The sequence below is a fragment of the Podarcis cretensis genome (assembly GCF_951804945.1).
Source record: "Podarcis cretensis genome assembly, chromosome: 7".
Taxonomy (NCBI): Eukaryota; Metazoa; Chordata; class Lepidosauria; order Squamata; family Lacertidae; genus Podarcis; species Podarcis cretensis.
In genome coordinates, this window is record NC_137176.1 from 9,914,598 (window position 1) to 9,929,760 (window position 15,163).

Consider the following 15,163-nt stretch of genomic DNA (forward strand, 5'->3'; position numbering starts at 1 on the left):
CGTACATTGGTTTTAAATGCTGGGTTAGATTGTCTTTTATGTGATCGTTGTTGGACAATCTGGGCTCCCTTTGGAGGAAGGTTGAGATACCAGAACATATAATCAGAAAACAGTGAGTTTTCTATAACTCACTAGCTCTAGTGTACCCCCATACTGGCAGAAAACGGTGGGATGCTCTTGAAACAAGAGGACTTTGCCCCCACTTGTATTATAAAAAAATCCCACTTTAGCTCATGTAATGCAAAAATCTGCACCACAACATTTATAACCCCAGATCATATAAGCAGGATTGTGAGACTGTGGATCATAGTTCCCATCATCCCTGGCAATTATGTTTTTTATATATAAAAAAAATCAGTGTGACCGTCTCCTACTTTATTTTTTTACACAGCTATGATATTCCTAAATGTGTAATTGTTTACAAAATATTGTGATAAATCTAGAAATCCACAAGTTTTCCATCTCTAATAATAAAGGGTCACATGTATCCCGCACAGAAGACACAGTTGTCAAGTCAGCATTCATTTCCCATTTCACTCATCTACCTATTCTCATGCGTAAAAGGTAAAGGTAAAGGTACCCCTGCACGTACGGGCTAGTCTTGACAGACTCTAGGGTTGTGCGCTCATCTCACTCTATAGGCCGGGAGCCAGCGCTGTCCGCAGACACTTCCGGGTCACGTGGCCAGCGTGACAAGCTGCATCTGGCAAGCCAGTGCAGCACACGGAAATGGCGTTTACCTTCCCGCTGGTAAGCGGTCCCTATTTATCTACTTGCACCCGGGGGTGCTTTCGAACTGCTAGGTTGGCAGGCGCTGGGACCGAACAACGGGAGCGCACCCCGTCGCGGGGATTCGAACCGTCGACCATGCGATCGGCAAGTCCTAGGCGCTGAGGTTTTACCCACAGCGCCACCCGCGTCCCTATTCTCATGCGTACCTATCTCTAAATCAGTTACTTAACTGAAAATGCTGGTAAGTCAACTGATTTTAATTCTATAAAATACTTTGTTCAATTAAAAAAAAAAACAACCCTTTGGAATGCCACCACAACAAATTACTCTCCCCACTTTGGAAGGCCACTGCTCCAGTAACCCGTGTCCCTTTTTCCTCTAACCTCGTGCGATAAGCAAGGCAATTCCAAGTGTGTTGTGGTGTGCTCTGCAGTTCTCAAGGCTGCACAGTTCTCCCAACTACACTTTGGACCTTCTCCAACCTGAGGAGTTCTGATGCTTGCCTTGCTCCTGGATTCAACTATTGCATGTTCTTAGTCTTTCCCTCCAGTGGAAGGGTGGAGAGCTCCCAACAAGGATGAGTCCAGGTTCCCTGAGATGCTAGACCTGGTGGGTGGCGTTGCTAGAGCTGCTTGAAGTCTGAGAAGTTGATGTCAGAAACCTTGGTATCTTAGGAGCCTGAAGTGGAACAGATGGGATATATCATAAAAAGAGGATGGGTCCCTATCCTCTACCTTTACCCAACCCTGTATAAATGAAGCTGCCTTTTACCAAAACAGACTGTCTGTTCATTTGGCCTAGGGACTTGCCTGAGGTCCTCCACATGTTATTGGTCTGCCAAACACTCATCAGCCCCAGTCAATGTGGCCAAGAGACAGGGATGATGGAGGCTGTCAGCATCTGGAGTGCCACAGGTTAGTCACCCTAGCCCAATAGTGCCTACTCTAGCCTATTCTGACTGGCAGTGTCTTAGCAGAGGTCTTTCCCAGCCTTGCTTCCTTGACATCTTTTTAACCACAGGTTGTTGTTGTTGTTTAGTCGTGTCCAACTCTTCGTGACCCTGTGGACCAGAGCACGCCAGGCACTCCTGTCTTCCACTGCCTCCCGCAGTTTGGTCAAACTCATGCTGGTAGCTTCGAGAACACTATCCAACCATCTCATCCTCTGTCGTCCCCTTTTCCTTGTGCCCTCCATCTTTCCCAACATCAGGGTCTCTTCCAGGGAGTCTTCTCTTCTCATGAGGTGGCCAAAGTATTGGAGTCTCAGCTTCAGGATTTGTCCTTCCAGTAAGCACTCAGGGCTGATTTCCTTAAGAATGGATTAACCACAGGTACTGGGGATTAAATTGGAGCCCTTCTGCATGCAACAGTCACTGATGGTCCCTCCTCAAGAAGGTACTGCAGCAAAACCGCTGCCTACACACCCTGCAAACTCTACATAGGGCATAGCCAAATGGGCCGCTGGTTGCCTCGCAGGCAGGCAGGTAAAGGAGCAAGACCAAGTCAATTTGGCCCCAGTGCAAGTGGAACGCCAACCTGACCTCAGCCATCAGATTTGGCCAGGATACCAAATGAAAATCGCTGCTGTCCTTTTTCCTTCCTCTCCATTTGTCAGTATTGTGTTTTGTTTCATTGTGATTATTTTATCTGCTTTTTAATGGATTTGTTTTCAGGTGTTTTATTATTGCAAGCTGCCCCAAAGACATTTTAGGTGCCAGCTGCTCTCTGGATCACTCCCAAAGGGCACAGGCTATTTTGAGAGCATCAATTAATATTTTTAACCCTGTCTCCTTTGAAAAATTTAATTCTGAAATATTTATTTCCTCTCTTTGTTAGCCAGTTGTCCTTCCCGTACATGCTGCTTAATTCCTGTATTTGCATTTGATTTCTTGTTGCTACAAAAAAAGGACCTTTTATAGGTAATAATGTCTTTAAACAATGTAAATATTTATGCAGGTGACTTACAGCTGTAACAACAGCATGAACAAAACCAATGATTTCAAAGCAGATAAAATAATAAAATGTGCCAGCTGGCGATGTTTAATTGGACTGTGATTCTGTTGCCTTTTTTAAGAAGTTGAGATCCTGCAGCCAGACTTGTAGCTAAACAGATAAATTCCATAGCTGGTCTAATTGCAACCATACCAAAGTTGCACTATTTCCTAGAAAGTATGCATTATGTCTCAATCCACCCTAAATGTCCATTTCAGCATCTTCTACAGCTGTTGACCATGTACATGTTGGCTGGCAGGGGGGGCGGGGAATAAATAAATATAGAAAGGAGAATTCACTGGATTACAGGATCCAAGTATGGGACAAGTACTTACAGAACCATAGAATTGTAGAGTTTGAAGAGACCATGAGGGTAATCTAGTCCAACCTTGTGCAATGCATGAATCTTTTCCCCAATGAGATTAAGAGTCTCATGCTCCACCAACTGAGCTATACCAGTGAGAGAGTCCCAGCAGAGGCCTGCGGCCACATTTCAACATTGCACCTCAACATCCTCACTGAGGTGTTTTGTGCGAGGGAGGATCTTTATGGTTTTGGGGTATATGTGTGTGTGTGTGTGTGTGTGTGTGTGAGAGAGAGAGAGAGAGAGAGAGAGAGAGAGAGAATATCTGCAAGAATTAAGGTCCCCTCAAGTCTGCAGATACCTCATTCTCTTGGGTAATTGAATAATTTTTGGCTCCATAAGGATCCTATTAATCCTCCCCTCTGTTGCAGAATAATGGGGCCCTTTGCCCTAATATTTGCTCCACTTACATTTCAAAGAGAATATAGGCAGTTAAGGGTGTTCTGTTAGAGATTGATTGTAAAGATTAGACCAGGCATAGGCAAACTCGGCCCTCCAGATGTTTTGGGACTACAACTCCCATCATCCCTAGCTAACAGGGCCAGTTTGCCTATGCCTCGTTTAGACCAAGATCCTCCAACCAGATCTGGTATTCTGTTTCCAATAGAGCAGCCTTTTGGCAGTGCTCACCAGCATATGAAGGTGATGGCCTGCCTGAATTCTCTCTTCCTAGTACTTGGCATCCGGAGATAGAGTACTTGTGTAGATGGAAGTTCCATTTAGAGAAATCTACCACCCACAAGCTTGTCTAAGTACCAAAATCAACAATGTGCTGCGTGAATAGCTGTAATTATATGAAAACTGCTACACATTTTTGCTCCTTAGAAATTGTAATTTCCTGGCTCAATTAGGCGTTCTAACACCGAACTGTCTCTTATATTAAATTTCTTCTGGAGATCTATTTACCACTGTGAATGTTACAGCTCTCAGTCCATCTTTAAGAAAACATTCTAGAAACTGCTAAGAGCAGGCGTAATCATTTCCACTGGGAGACAGTACCACTTAGCCAATCTCTGAGAAACTACTGTATTAATACATATATAAACAAGTCAGTTTAAATGGGAGCCAGTTGAATGCAATGCTCTGTTAATCCTCAGCAGGGCTTCACCTAATCGCTGATCAAATATTTAAGGCCCTCTAGTGAACATGCCGTGATCAATGGAACTGACTCCCATCAAGTTAAGTGTGTATAGGATTTCAGCTACAGAGAAAACGTAATTCTATTTTTTTACTGGGTCAGTTAATGACTGTGTAGTGCAAGTGTGAGAACCTGTGTCCAGCAGACAAATTTCACAGGGAGGAAAAGAAGGAAGGGAAGGGGACAAGAACAGAGGGAGTGATGAAGAGCAGTGGGAAGCAAGGAAGCCCTCGGCAAGGAATCAGTTCAAGAGTGATCTGTCCCTTCCTCCACAGCCCACTGGGAGGGGCATCAAAGAAAAGAAAGGTGCAAGAATGGGTGTTTCCTCCCACCACTGGCATGGAAGTTGCACCTCAGATTGCACCTGAGGGAATACAGCCCTCCAAAAATGGTGCGCATTCTTGAAATGCAAGCTTTCAAGTTTTGAAACTCTTTTGTTGTGGTGATGGTGGTGGTTGAGAATGAGAAAACAGAGGTAATTGGGTAGCAAAAAGAGAAAAAAATATTCCTCAAAAGCTCTAGTTCCAATCAACTATAACATGAGTAGTCTTGGTTGCTTTCTCATAATTTTGGCACCGTTGCATGTAACTTGAGTATGTGTACAAAAGCTTGTCCTTCAGCGTTTTCTTCTTCCCTTGTACTAAAAAACGAGAATTAAAACCTACTGTCTTTTCAGTAAGATTCATTACTGTGTATGGTTGTCCTTTATGTGTGGGAGTGTCACTCTTTTCACTTTCACATTTTGACACCATATTTCTTCAAGAAAGCAAACAGCCCCCTGCCAATATTATATGCATTGCATTCTGAGGTGTAATGGGAAGAAGAATCCTAAAGCATGCATACAGCGTGAAAATGAGACAGCACATCCTCTCCTTAAACGAACATTCACATAACTTCATGTATTCCACTAGTCTTCGGTATCTATGCTTCTCTCACAATTGTACCCCACACTTTTCCCAAAAAGCTCAAATTGGCATACATGGCGTTACTCCATTTTATCTTCACATCTGTGCAGAATGTTAACTCGACCAAAGTCACCCCAGGTCAGCACCTGACATATCATGCCTTGGCAGGGCCTACTGCTGACAAAGTTCTTGGGACTCCCTTTTGGGAAAACAAATCTGGCTCAGCACTTCTAAGCAATACAATTAGGCCTACCAACCATTCTAACTTCCCACAATGCCCTGCATCAATGCTATGTAAGATATTTTAATGGTAGCGAGACCCAATTTCCCAACACTGCTTGCAGAACTGCTACATGTGATTCAGTGGGGGTAACACATTTTAGGGGAAGTGTTCAGTGCCGTACCAAGCAGCTTCTCTTTTTGAAATAATAAATAAATTTGATTTATATCCTGCCCTCCTTCTCAAAGGAGTCCAGGGTGACCAACATAGCAATGGAAAAACTATTTTCCCCCAAACACACAACTAAAAACACTTTTAAAGCATCATTAAAAAACCAGCTAAAAACATTCCAAAACAGTTTAAAACATTCTTAACCAGTAACAAACCATTTGGCATTGAGCAGAGCATATCATGAATTAATCGGGGTTGTCAACTGTTTTAAGATGTGAAGGACTTCCGTGCAATGCAATGCAATAAAACCTGACATTTCTATGGAATTAACTAAAACAACTTTATAAACCGCTTAGTATTTGAAAATCTCTAGGTGGTGTACGACAGAAAAAACCCGATATCATTAAAGCAAAAATACAAACTAAAAGCAACAAAACAGCAATATAAAAGCATCTAAAAACAAATAAAGCAGGACTCTGGGCGATTCACTACGTATGTGCAGAATGCTGTATTTTATCATTCTTAACAGTGTTGTGTATGATAGTTTGACAGTAACTAGAGGAGTTTCGTCAAGGTTCCTAAAGAAAAAGACAACATTTGAAATATTATCACTCATATAAAATCACCTAATATCAGAGAGTGCAGATGAGTCTCTGAGCACAGTGGAGTCTGCATTCGTTTGTACCGGAGGAGATCTAATCACTAATGAAAAACCATCAGTCTGACCTGGAGACAACAATGATGTCGTCACAGCTAGCAGTGTCTGTGACTTTAATAACGTTGGTGTCTGCAAGCCCTGCCTGAACTGATCTTGATAACAAAAGAGAATGCTTTCTGAACTGAATCCAAAAGCAAATGGAAGAGGAGAGATGGTTTCAAGACAAACCCGCTGCGTTGTGTGCCAGTTGTTTATAGACTGGGTTTCAGGAGTTGTCCATGCTGTGAGATTATAGACACTTTATCAATAAAGGTTGTGGGGCCCTTCTCCTCACTAGAGCCCACTGCCTCTCTCTCAATGGAGTACACCTCTAGGGGTGAAGTCAAACTGCTGTCTTGGCAGCACCGAAGTGACCCAGGCCAAAAGCCTTGCCTAGACAACAAGACCCTCCTGCTGATGTGGTCCAAAGGAAAACAGAGCAATACCTTTGGCACCAGCTTGGCTTCAGGAAATGCCAGGATGCGTACAAGGTGCCATGCAACCATCTTAGGTACTCCACTCTGGATTTGTGTAGGGCTTAATCCATAGCCTTTTCTCCTCCCACAGATGTCCCACAAGGCAGCGGAGGTTTAGGATTGGTGTTTTCCTTCTCCTAGATCTACCTTCCCAGGCTGACAAGCCCCATCAGCCTCCTCTAAAGCACGGGCAGAAACCGGCTTCTTGACTGTTGAACCCACTATTGGTCTCGTCCTTGCAATCCGCCATGGCCTGTCTTCACATGCAGGGGAAGTCCCTAACATACTGAGCGTTTGAGACCCATCAGCTACCCTCACCTGGTTTAGCTGGCCAGTCAAAGCCATATGTGAGAGCTGAGTGCAGGTTAGGGACCAAAGGTGGAAAAACTACCCCAGAAGGAGCATGATGTGTCCCCCAACCAGAGGTTCTACCCCTCCCCAAACACCCCATTACACCCTTAAGGTGTTATTAGTCCCTGAGTAATCAAAGGGACAGAGAAATCATGTGATATACAGGCAGTGTGAAAAGAGGCGCTTTTGCTTTCCCCACTTAGCAAGAATGCCATTTAGGAAGCCTTGCAAGACAATGTGATTATATGTTTTGCAAGGCATTAAAAGGCAAGTGCTCTTGAAATACCCCCCCATTTTCCATCCAAGTGCAGGACTCTCGACTGAAACTTGAAATGGTGCTTCTGCAGGGAGATAAAATATAATAGACAGAAACAGGTGCTCAGGACCCCTTCACACATGCTTGCATATCATTTAATCTCTTTCACCATATGATGACTGGCAGCTGAATGTGTGAATGGACTCTGTTCGAAAGCACTGTATCAGAGTTCTAGGCATGCTGTTGGATCTGGTAAAGTTCGCTCATTCCTACAAAGTGACCACAATGGTCCAGTCTCCAAGTGGTGAACTTACGTACCTGTTTGAACTACCTTAGTTATGAGCACCCACCTTCTCTCCTAGTGCTACAGTTGTCACCCTTAAAAAATACCTGACACCACATAACTTTAAGCATCTCAAGCCATCCTATTTTAACTAGCAGTACTTCGAAATAATTGGCTGTTAGTTTACCAGGCATTTATATCAAAAGTCCTCCCCACCCCAAGTGCCGGGAACAATAAACCCTCTCGAGTCACTTCCCTGCAACAGCTTTCTAGCACACCAAATAAAAATTTAATAGTAGCTGTAGCAGCTGTTATTATTTCAGAACAAATCACCCCCATAAAATGTTCTCGAAGGACCTGATCCTAAGGCTGCTGCCCAGTGCACACTTACCTGTGAGAAAGGCCCATTGAATAATCAGATCAGATGGTAATTTTTGGTGCCACCAAGGTTGTTGCTCTGTTAGATGTGGCTGACACGACTGCTTCCAACATCCCTCCCCACTAGTTCGTCTGCTCTGAGCCGCCACTGCATCCTTGCAGTAAAGTGGTACCTTGGGTTACATACGCTTCAGGTTACAGATTCCACTAACCCAGAAATAGTGCTTCAGGTTAAGAACTTTGCTTCAGGATGAGAACAGAAATCATGCTCTGGCGGCGCGGCGGCAGCAGGAGGCCCCATTAGCTAACGTGGTGCTTCAGGTTAAGAACAGTTTCAGGTTAAGAACAGACCTCCGGAATGAATTAAGTACTTAACCCGAGGTACCACTGTACTATCCAGCAGAGCTGCTCTGTGTCGTTCAAATTTTCTTCATGTTGGGGAGATGTTCAGGAAATTTTGGTCCTGTAGGTGGGGTTGCACTCCCCAGAATTAAGGAGGCTGATGGGTATTTATGTGTGTTCTTATATGACCTGCTGACCTTGCCCTTGGAAGCCCAAGTACAGTGGTGCCCCGCAAGACGAACGCCTCGCAAGACGGAAAACCCGCTAGACGAAAGGGTTTTCCGTTTTGGAGGCGCTCCGCAAAACGATTTTCCCTATGGGCTTGCTTCGCAAGACGAAAATGTCTTGCAAGTTCCTGCGGGGTTTCCCCCCCCCCCTTTCCTAAGCCCTAAGCCACTTATCAGCTGATCCGCTGATAAGCCGCTTATCAGCTGATCCGCTAAAAGCCGCTAAACCTCTAATAGCGCTAATCCGCTAAGGTGTCAATGGGCTTGCGTCGCAAGACGAAAAAACCGCTATACGAAGAGCCTCACGGAATGGATTAATTTCGTCTTGCGAGGCACCACTGTAGTCCCTGTAACACAAGACACTTTTCACCCTGGTATCATCTTGTTTAGATTACAGTGGTACCTCGGGTTACAGACGCTTCAGGTTACAGACTCCACTAACCCAGAAATAGTACCTTGGGTTAAGAATTTTGCTTCAGGATGAGAACAGAAATTGCGTGGCGGCAGGAGGCCCCATGAGCTAAAGTGGTTAAGAACAGTTTCAGGTTAAGAACAGACCTCCAGAATGAATTAAGTTCTTAACCCGAGGTACCACTGTACTCAATACTTTATGCTTGCAGCTACCTCTGAAATCTGCCTTGGAAGTCAACACCTGAATTCCAGACTAGGACAAGGCATAGGGAACACATTTCACCAATTTTTAAAGAACTACACTAAATACCTGTCCATTTCTAAATACATTTCAAACATCTGATTTTAACCTTTCAAGACCTGAAAGGGAGCCAGTTGTATGAAGGACCGTCGTTTCCCGTTGTGAATCAAGCCTCAGCAATTAAGATTATCCTCAGAGGCCCTTCTTTGCAGCAGTGACTGCGAAGAACTGACAGTAGAGAGCTTTTCCACTTGATAATACCTTTATACAGAGGTGTAGCTGCCACTGACTGACTGTCATTTGTTGTTGTTTTGGTACCTGGTGAAAACTTTTATATTTATCCATTTCATTGAAAATTTACCTGCTTTACTGCTGTCTTCTGCTCTGTTCTGTAGTTTTATTGTAGAATCGTGGCTTTACTTTTTTTTGCTTTGGGAGCCTCACTGGTCGAAAAGAAAAAGAGCAAATATATTCAATGAATGAATTAATCCATGTGCACGAACATTAAGATGCCAAATAGCACACAGCCTGCCATTTCAGCGGCTGCATTGATGAGGCTCGTTTGAACTCTTAAGTGTCATACCATGTTATAGGACAGCTATGTTTTTCTAATCAGTCTGTGACAAAAGGCAAACAAATGCTCTCTGCATTAAATCAGCACAGGACAGGCCATTGGAGAGGAAATTAATGCAGTATACAGCATGCGGGGGAAAACCAACAGCACTAGTTAGAGTTGCTTTGGCAATTTTCCTTGGTATGAAAACAGGAGTGTCACAAGCAGTGTTCGAAACTCCCATTGTTCTAGGCGCGTTTTGCGACACGGAATTTCATTAGCGCGAGCCGTTTCTGAGCTCTGGGTGCAGTACTGTGCCTAAAATTTCAGATTAAAACTGGAGAGTGGAAGGAAAGGTGGACCTTTTTCTGCCTCCCCACTTCCAGCTCCTCTCTGAAGACTGGAGAAGGGACCCTCTTAAGAATATTGGGGGGGGGGGAGGCAGGGGAAGCATGGCTTTGTTTTTTGCAGTCTTCAGATGAGGACTAGGCCATGTGAAAAATGAATATAGGATTTTAGCTGCAGTTCATTCATTTTCAGCTTTGCATTCTTGTTATTAAAAAAGCATGCCTAGACATTCTGTTGTTGCACCCATAACCTAGGTTTAAGGTGCCATTTAGCTCCTAGTGTTCATTAAACCTAGGTTTCAGGTGCCATTTAGCTCCTACCCTAGGGTATGATCCCATTACTCAGAATCCACCACATAGTTCAGGATGATTAAACCCACTAGATTGTGGCCACTATAAACTTAACAAAGAGAACTTGCTGAAAGTAAAAGCTGTTCGAGAGCGGTGGACTCTTATTCCTTGGAGGTTATTAAGCAGTGTTTGGATGGTAATCTACCATGTATGATTTAGTTGCAGAGGGTTGGACTAGATGTCTCTTCCAACACTGCAATTCTAGGATTCTACAATTGTGAGGGGAAAACAGGAGAGAGACCCTGTGTGTCACCCAGCTCTCCTTTGAAGAAGTTGGGATAAAAATACTGCATAAGATTTATATTCCATCTCAGTCGTACATACAGAAATAGTCACACTAGTGTTTTTACAGCAAAACTGCAGAGTCCTTGGAGGCTAACAAATGTATGATGGCATTTAATCCACTAATTAAGTGGATTGTAATCCACTTAATTAAATGCATAAAGTGTTAATCCTGAGTTGCAGGTACATGGTTAGAGGGAGGGATTGTAAGAAGTTAGGATAGAAGGAAATTAAATGCAGCAAAGTAACAGACACTTATCATCAGTGCTTTTTTTCTATTAAAAAAAAAATGTTTAGGGGTACTCTCATTTTCCTACTCATATTGAAATACTGCCCCTCAATGAGGCCAAACTTAGATTCACAAAATGTTTGGGGGTATGCATACCCTGCGTACCCCTGGAAAGCAGCACTGCTTATGATGATGGACATAACCCTAAATTACGGAAATTCACAAAGCAGTTGGCTTGATGGCAGAGACATCCTGGCGCTGCTAAATCAAGCAACAACACATAGAAATCCCTTGTGTGCCTTCAATCCACAAGTGATAGCATTGGAATTCTTGATGCATTGTTATCAAGCAGGTTTCACTTGACAGCCTCCCTTTGAAATGGATTTGCTCCAGGATGGCTACTTTTAAGTTCACTGAGTATTCGCCAGATAGATCTGATGAAGTGAAAGACAACAAAAACCTCATGCCATAACAAATGAGCTGGTTTTTAAGGTGCCACAAGGCTCTTTGCAGTTAGGCAACCATCTAACCAGTGTTAAAAGCTAATGATCTCGACGTCTGACAAGGCAGTTTGGGGTGGATCAAAACTGGCCTTGCCAGATTATATACATTTCCCCTTTTTTTTTCTCATGGACCAACACGACCGGCTTACTTTGCTTTTGGGTGTGCCCAACGGCAGAAGAAGAAGAAGAAGAAAAAGAAGAAACTGAATGTAATGTTTACACTGCCATCTTGACGACTCGCCAGTGTGCGAACTAACTGAAGGGAAAATGAGTAATGGAAGTGCCCCAAAGGGAGAAGAAGCCCTTGCCCGTGGCGACGATTCGCTCGCTCGCGCGCGCGCAAATAACCAGCACTACCAGTCGTCGGGATGCGAGGACACGCGTGTGTGGCCGAAAACTGGGCGGGCTGGAGGGGAGTTATATGCGCTACGAGGAGCGGAGGGGGGGGTGGGACCTCAAGCTCGGCGGCTGCCATTTCCCAGGGCAGAAGGCGGGAAGGCGATGAGGAGGAGACAGGGGAGGAGCGCGCCGGAGCCGGAGAGCTCCAGCCGCCGCCGACACCTCCTGCTCCTCCTCTCCCAGGCGGGAGAGCCGACGAGGAGCGAGCTGCGCGGCTCCGGAGCAATGGCCGCGTTCCCCGGCGGCAGCGGAGTGTCGTGGCCGCGCTCGCTGCCCGGCGCGGCTCTCGCCACGGCTTTGGGATGGGAGCCGCTGCCGGGGCTGCAGATCCGCTCGCGCTCCGTGGAGCAGACGCTGGTGCCGCTCGTGGCGCAGGTAGCAAGCTACTCGCGGGCGGGTGGGCGGGCGGGCGCTCCGTCCTTTCTGCCGGGATCCCCTCTCCCTCAACCTGCTTCCCTCCTCAACCCCCCCCCCCCCATCCTGATTTGATACGAATGCAATCCGGAGCCGCTCCGAATCGGGGCCGCCTCCCCCAGGGCGGGCTTTGCGCGCGCAGAAGTCCCCGTTTCTACTTTCGCCCGCTGCTTAGCCATCGCTTTCCCGGGTAGAGTTTTAAGGTGTTGGGGGTTTGGTGGTGGTGTGTTTTCTGTTTTTTTGGGGAGGGAGGGTGTTTGCATAAAGCATGCATAAATGCATACCTTGCTTGCAAAAACCCTCCCGATTTGACGATCTCTCCCTCCCCACCCCCCGCCACCCCCCTTTTCCCCTCCCGGCCAAAAATCTGCAAAGAGAGCGATTCGGAACATCGGTTTGTCCGCACGGGAGCCGCTCGGCTAAATCGAGACCTTTTTTTAAAATAAATAAATGAAGCCCCCCCCCTTTTTTTAAAAAACATCCGACTAAAAGAGTTTTGTGCTCAGAGGGGGAAACCTTTTGGATTCCCAGCCCGGCCTTTGTTGTGCTTTTTCTTTGTGTTTTCCGCTTTCCTGGGGCCCAGGACTTCGTTAGATCCATCGCTAGCTGTGCAGGACTTTAAAAAAAAAAGAGTTTCCACTAACTTCCGGAGGATTAGCAGCGGCGTTCCGCGCAGCCTTGCACTTCGTAGCGAAGTTTTTGCACGACCGATTGTGTGTGTGTGTGTGTTAGAGTTAATATTGCATGGCTGTGTTACCTTATCCGAGAACGATGTGCAGCACGTATCCCTTGTAGGCTGCCTGCAAGCGGCTGCAGGGCAGGAATTTCAGCAAGGACAAATGCGGTGCACGAGCCACTTCAGCGCCCAAGTGCTCCACAAATAGTGCCCTAGAACTTCCGTAGGTGTATTTACTCCCATGATCGCCCCGTGCACTTTACCGCAATGGCTCCAGGTTAAGGAATGCCGTGCTTTATTTGAAGTTAGGACCAAGTTCTTCAACAGAGGAAGGGTGTATGAGCAAGCCGTTACCCCCTACTTAAAACAAGTGCTTCAGAAAAGAGCAAAACTTATTCCCGAGTAAAAGTATGCACTAAGAAATTCACTTGCACGATAACAATGGAAAAGAAGGAGGAGCTGTACAAAAGGCATCATCTTGTTCTGGTGCTGTGGAAATGTTTTGTTGAGCGCCCTGGTGGGTTGTTTCCAGTGGTATCAACCTTAGAAAACAGCTAGGTCTGCTTACTGCGGACCAATCCCTTTCCTGCTAGTCCGCTTGAGCAGGAGAGGATTGTTAAACCGTAACATTAATTTTGTAGAATGTTGATGTCTGTGGGTGTGCAGGGAATTTCAAATATCTCACTTTGGCAGCCAGAAAGAGTGGGAAATCGGAGCAAAACAGTAACGGAACCATACTTGGAAACATCATTTTTGACATTCTTTGTGAATGTATTGCTTTTAAAAGCTGTGCAGAATCGTGTGCACATAAGAGACTGCTGACAGTAACTAATCAATGCTTATGGAAATGAACAGTATAGGATTGCATTGTACATAGTTTGTTGCGAACAAAGTTACTCAGAACGATGGTGCTCTGTTGCTTTGTAAACTGGAGTGTTATCAAGTTCTGTCTAAATTTGCTTGCTGTAACCTGGTTCCCTCCAGGTGTTCCTTGATTACAATTCCCAAAGTTCTGACCATTAGCCATCATGGCTGCGGTCAAAAATATCTGCGGGGCAACCAGTTTGGTAAATACAAGTTTATTGTTTAGAAAAGAAGCCCACAAAATTACTAGCCCATATATTTTTTAAACTGTCCTCTCTGCCCATACAAATTCCCATTACTAATTTGTGGCTCATTACCACGAGAATTACCGTACCAACTTGCTTTGAAAAGCTACCGTACTTTGCTTGATCATCTGATGGTGAGTCTCAATTTCCATAGGCAACCATGCGGCAAGAATATTGGGTGCTATCCAACCAGCCCTTTAGTGCAAATATTTCTGCTTGCACAATGGCATTTCCCTGTGTCCTCTTCCTACACGCACTCTAAATCCTGCCCAAATCTGCTCTGGAGGGGGTGGGTAGCAGAAAAACAGAACAGATGTGGGAGGGAGTTCCCTTGTGGAAGCAGAAATCATTGCGCTGGCAGAACAAGTCAGTAGAATCCCATCCATTGAAACCATTTACAATGTGCAGTGCGGTCTGCAGCGTGAAGTTATAGCCTAGGTTGGTGAGAATGGAGGGGAAATATCCAATAGTTTTGAGGTTGACCTTTAAAAAAATGTAGGACAGCTGGAAATAACAGAAACAAAGTACAGTGGTACCTCGGGTTAATTCGTTCCGGAGGTCCGTACTTAACCTGAAACTGTTCTTAACCTGAAGCACCACTTTAGCTAATGGGGCCTCCTCCTGCTGCTGTGCCGCCAGAGCACGATTTCTGTTCTGAAGCAAAGTTCTTAACCTGAAGCACTATTTCTGGGTTAGCGGAGTCTGTAACCTGAAGCGTATATAACCTGAAGCATATGTAACCCGAGGTGCCACTGTATATGCAAATCCCAACTTTAGGAAAGAATCCATTTAGTCTTGTTTCTAAGTATTACCTTAGTTGTAAACAGCTGGAAACTGTAATTCTAAGTATTTCTGAGTAAATAAGCACAGGATTGAGTTACATGCAAACCTTTCCAGTAATTCCCATAAAGTTAAAAATGGTTTAAATTGGGGTGGTAAACTTGTGACCCTCTGGAAGTTGTTGGGTTCCTACATCCCTCAGCCCCAACCATCATGGCTAATGATCAGGGGCGATGAGAAGTTCAGCAACCTCTTTCCATCCCTGGCTTAAAGTATACACTAGTTAGATGTGTATTGATGTGCAGGCAGTCACTCACAGAATTCCAGACCCAATAAT

At 45.0% G+C, this 15,163-nt stretch overlaps 1 protein-coding gene across 4 annotated transcripts in view; it reads left to right on the forward strand.

Annotated features, from left to right (window-relative positions):
* Positions 1-15,163, forward strand: part of CTNNAL1 (catenin alpha like 1) — a 77,672-nt gene that overhangs the window by 6,840 nt on the left and 55,669 nt on the right. For 2 of the 4 annotated variants that reach the window (XM_079983951.1, XM_079983952.1), the window contains exon 1: positions 11,907-12,222. The exons of 1 other annotated variant lie outside the window; for it this stretch is intronic. In XM_079983951.1, coding sequence (XP_079840077.1) covers positions 11,950-12,222 — 273 coding nt within the window. In that variant the 5' untranslated portion in view covers positions 11,907-11,949. Of the gene's footprint in view, positions 1-1,533; positions 1,647-11,906; positions 12,223-15,163 lie in introns of those variants that run through there. One more of the 4 variants, XM_079983953.1, reaches the window with a different exon arrangement.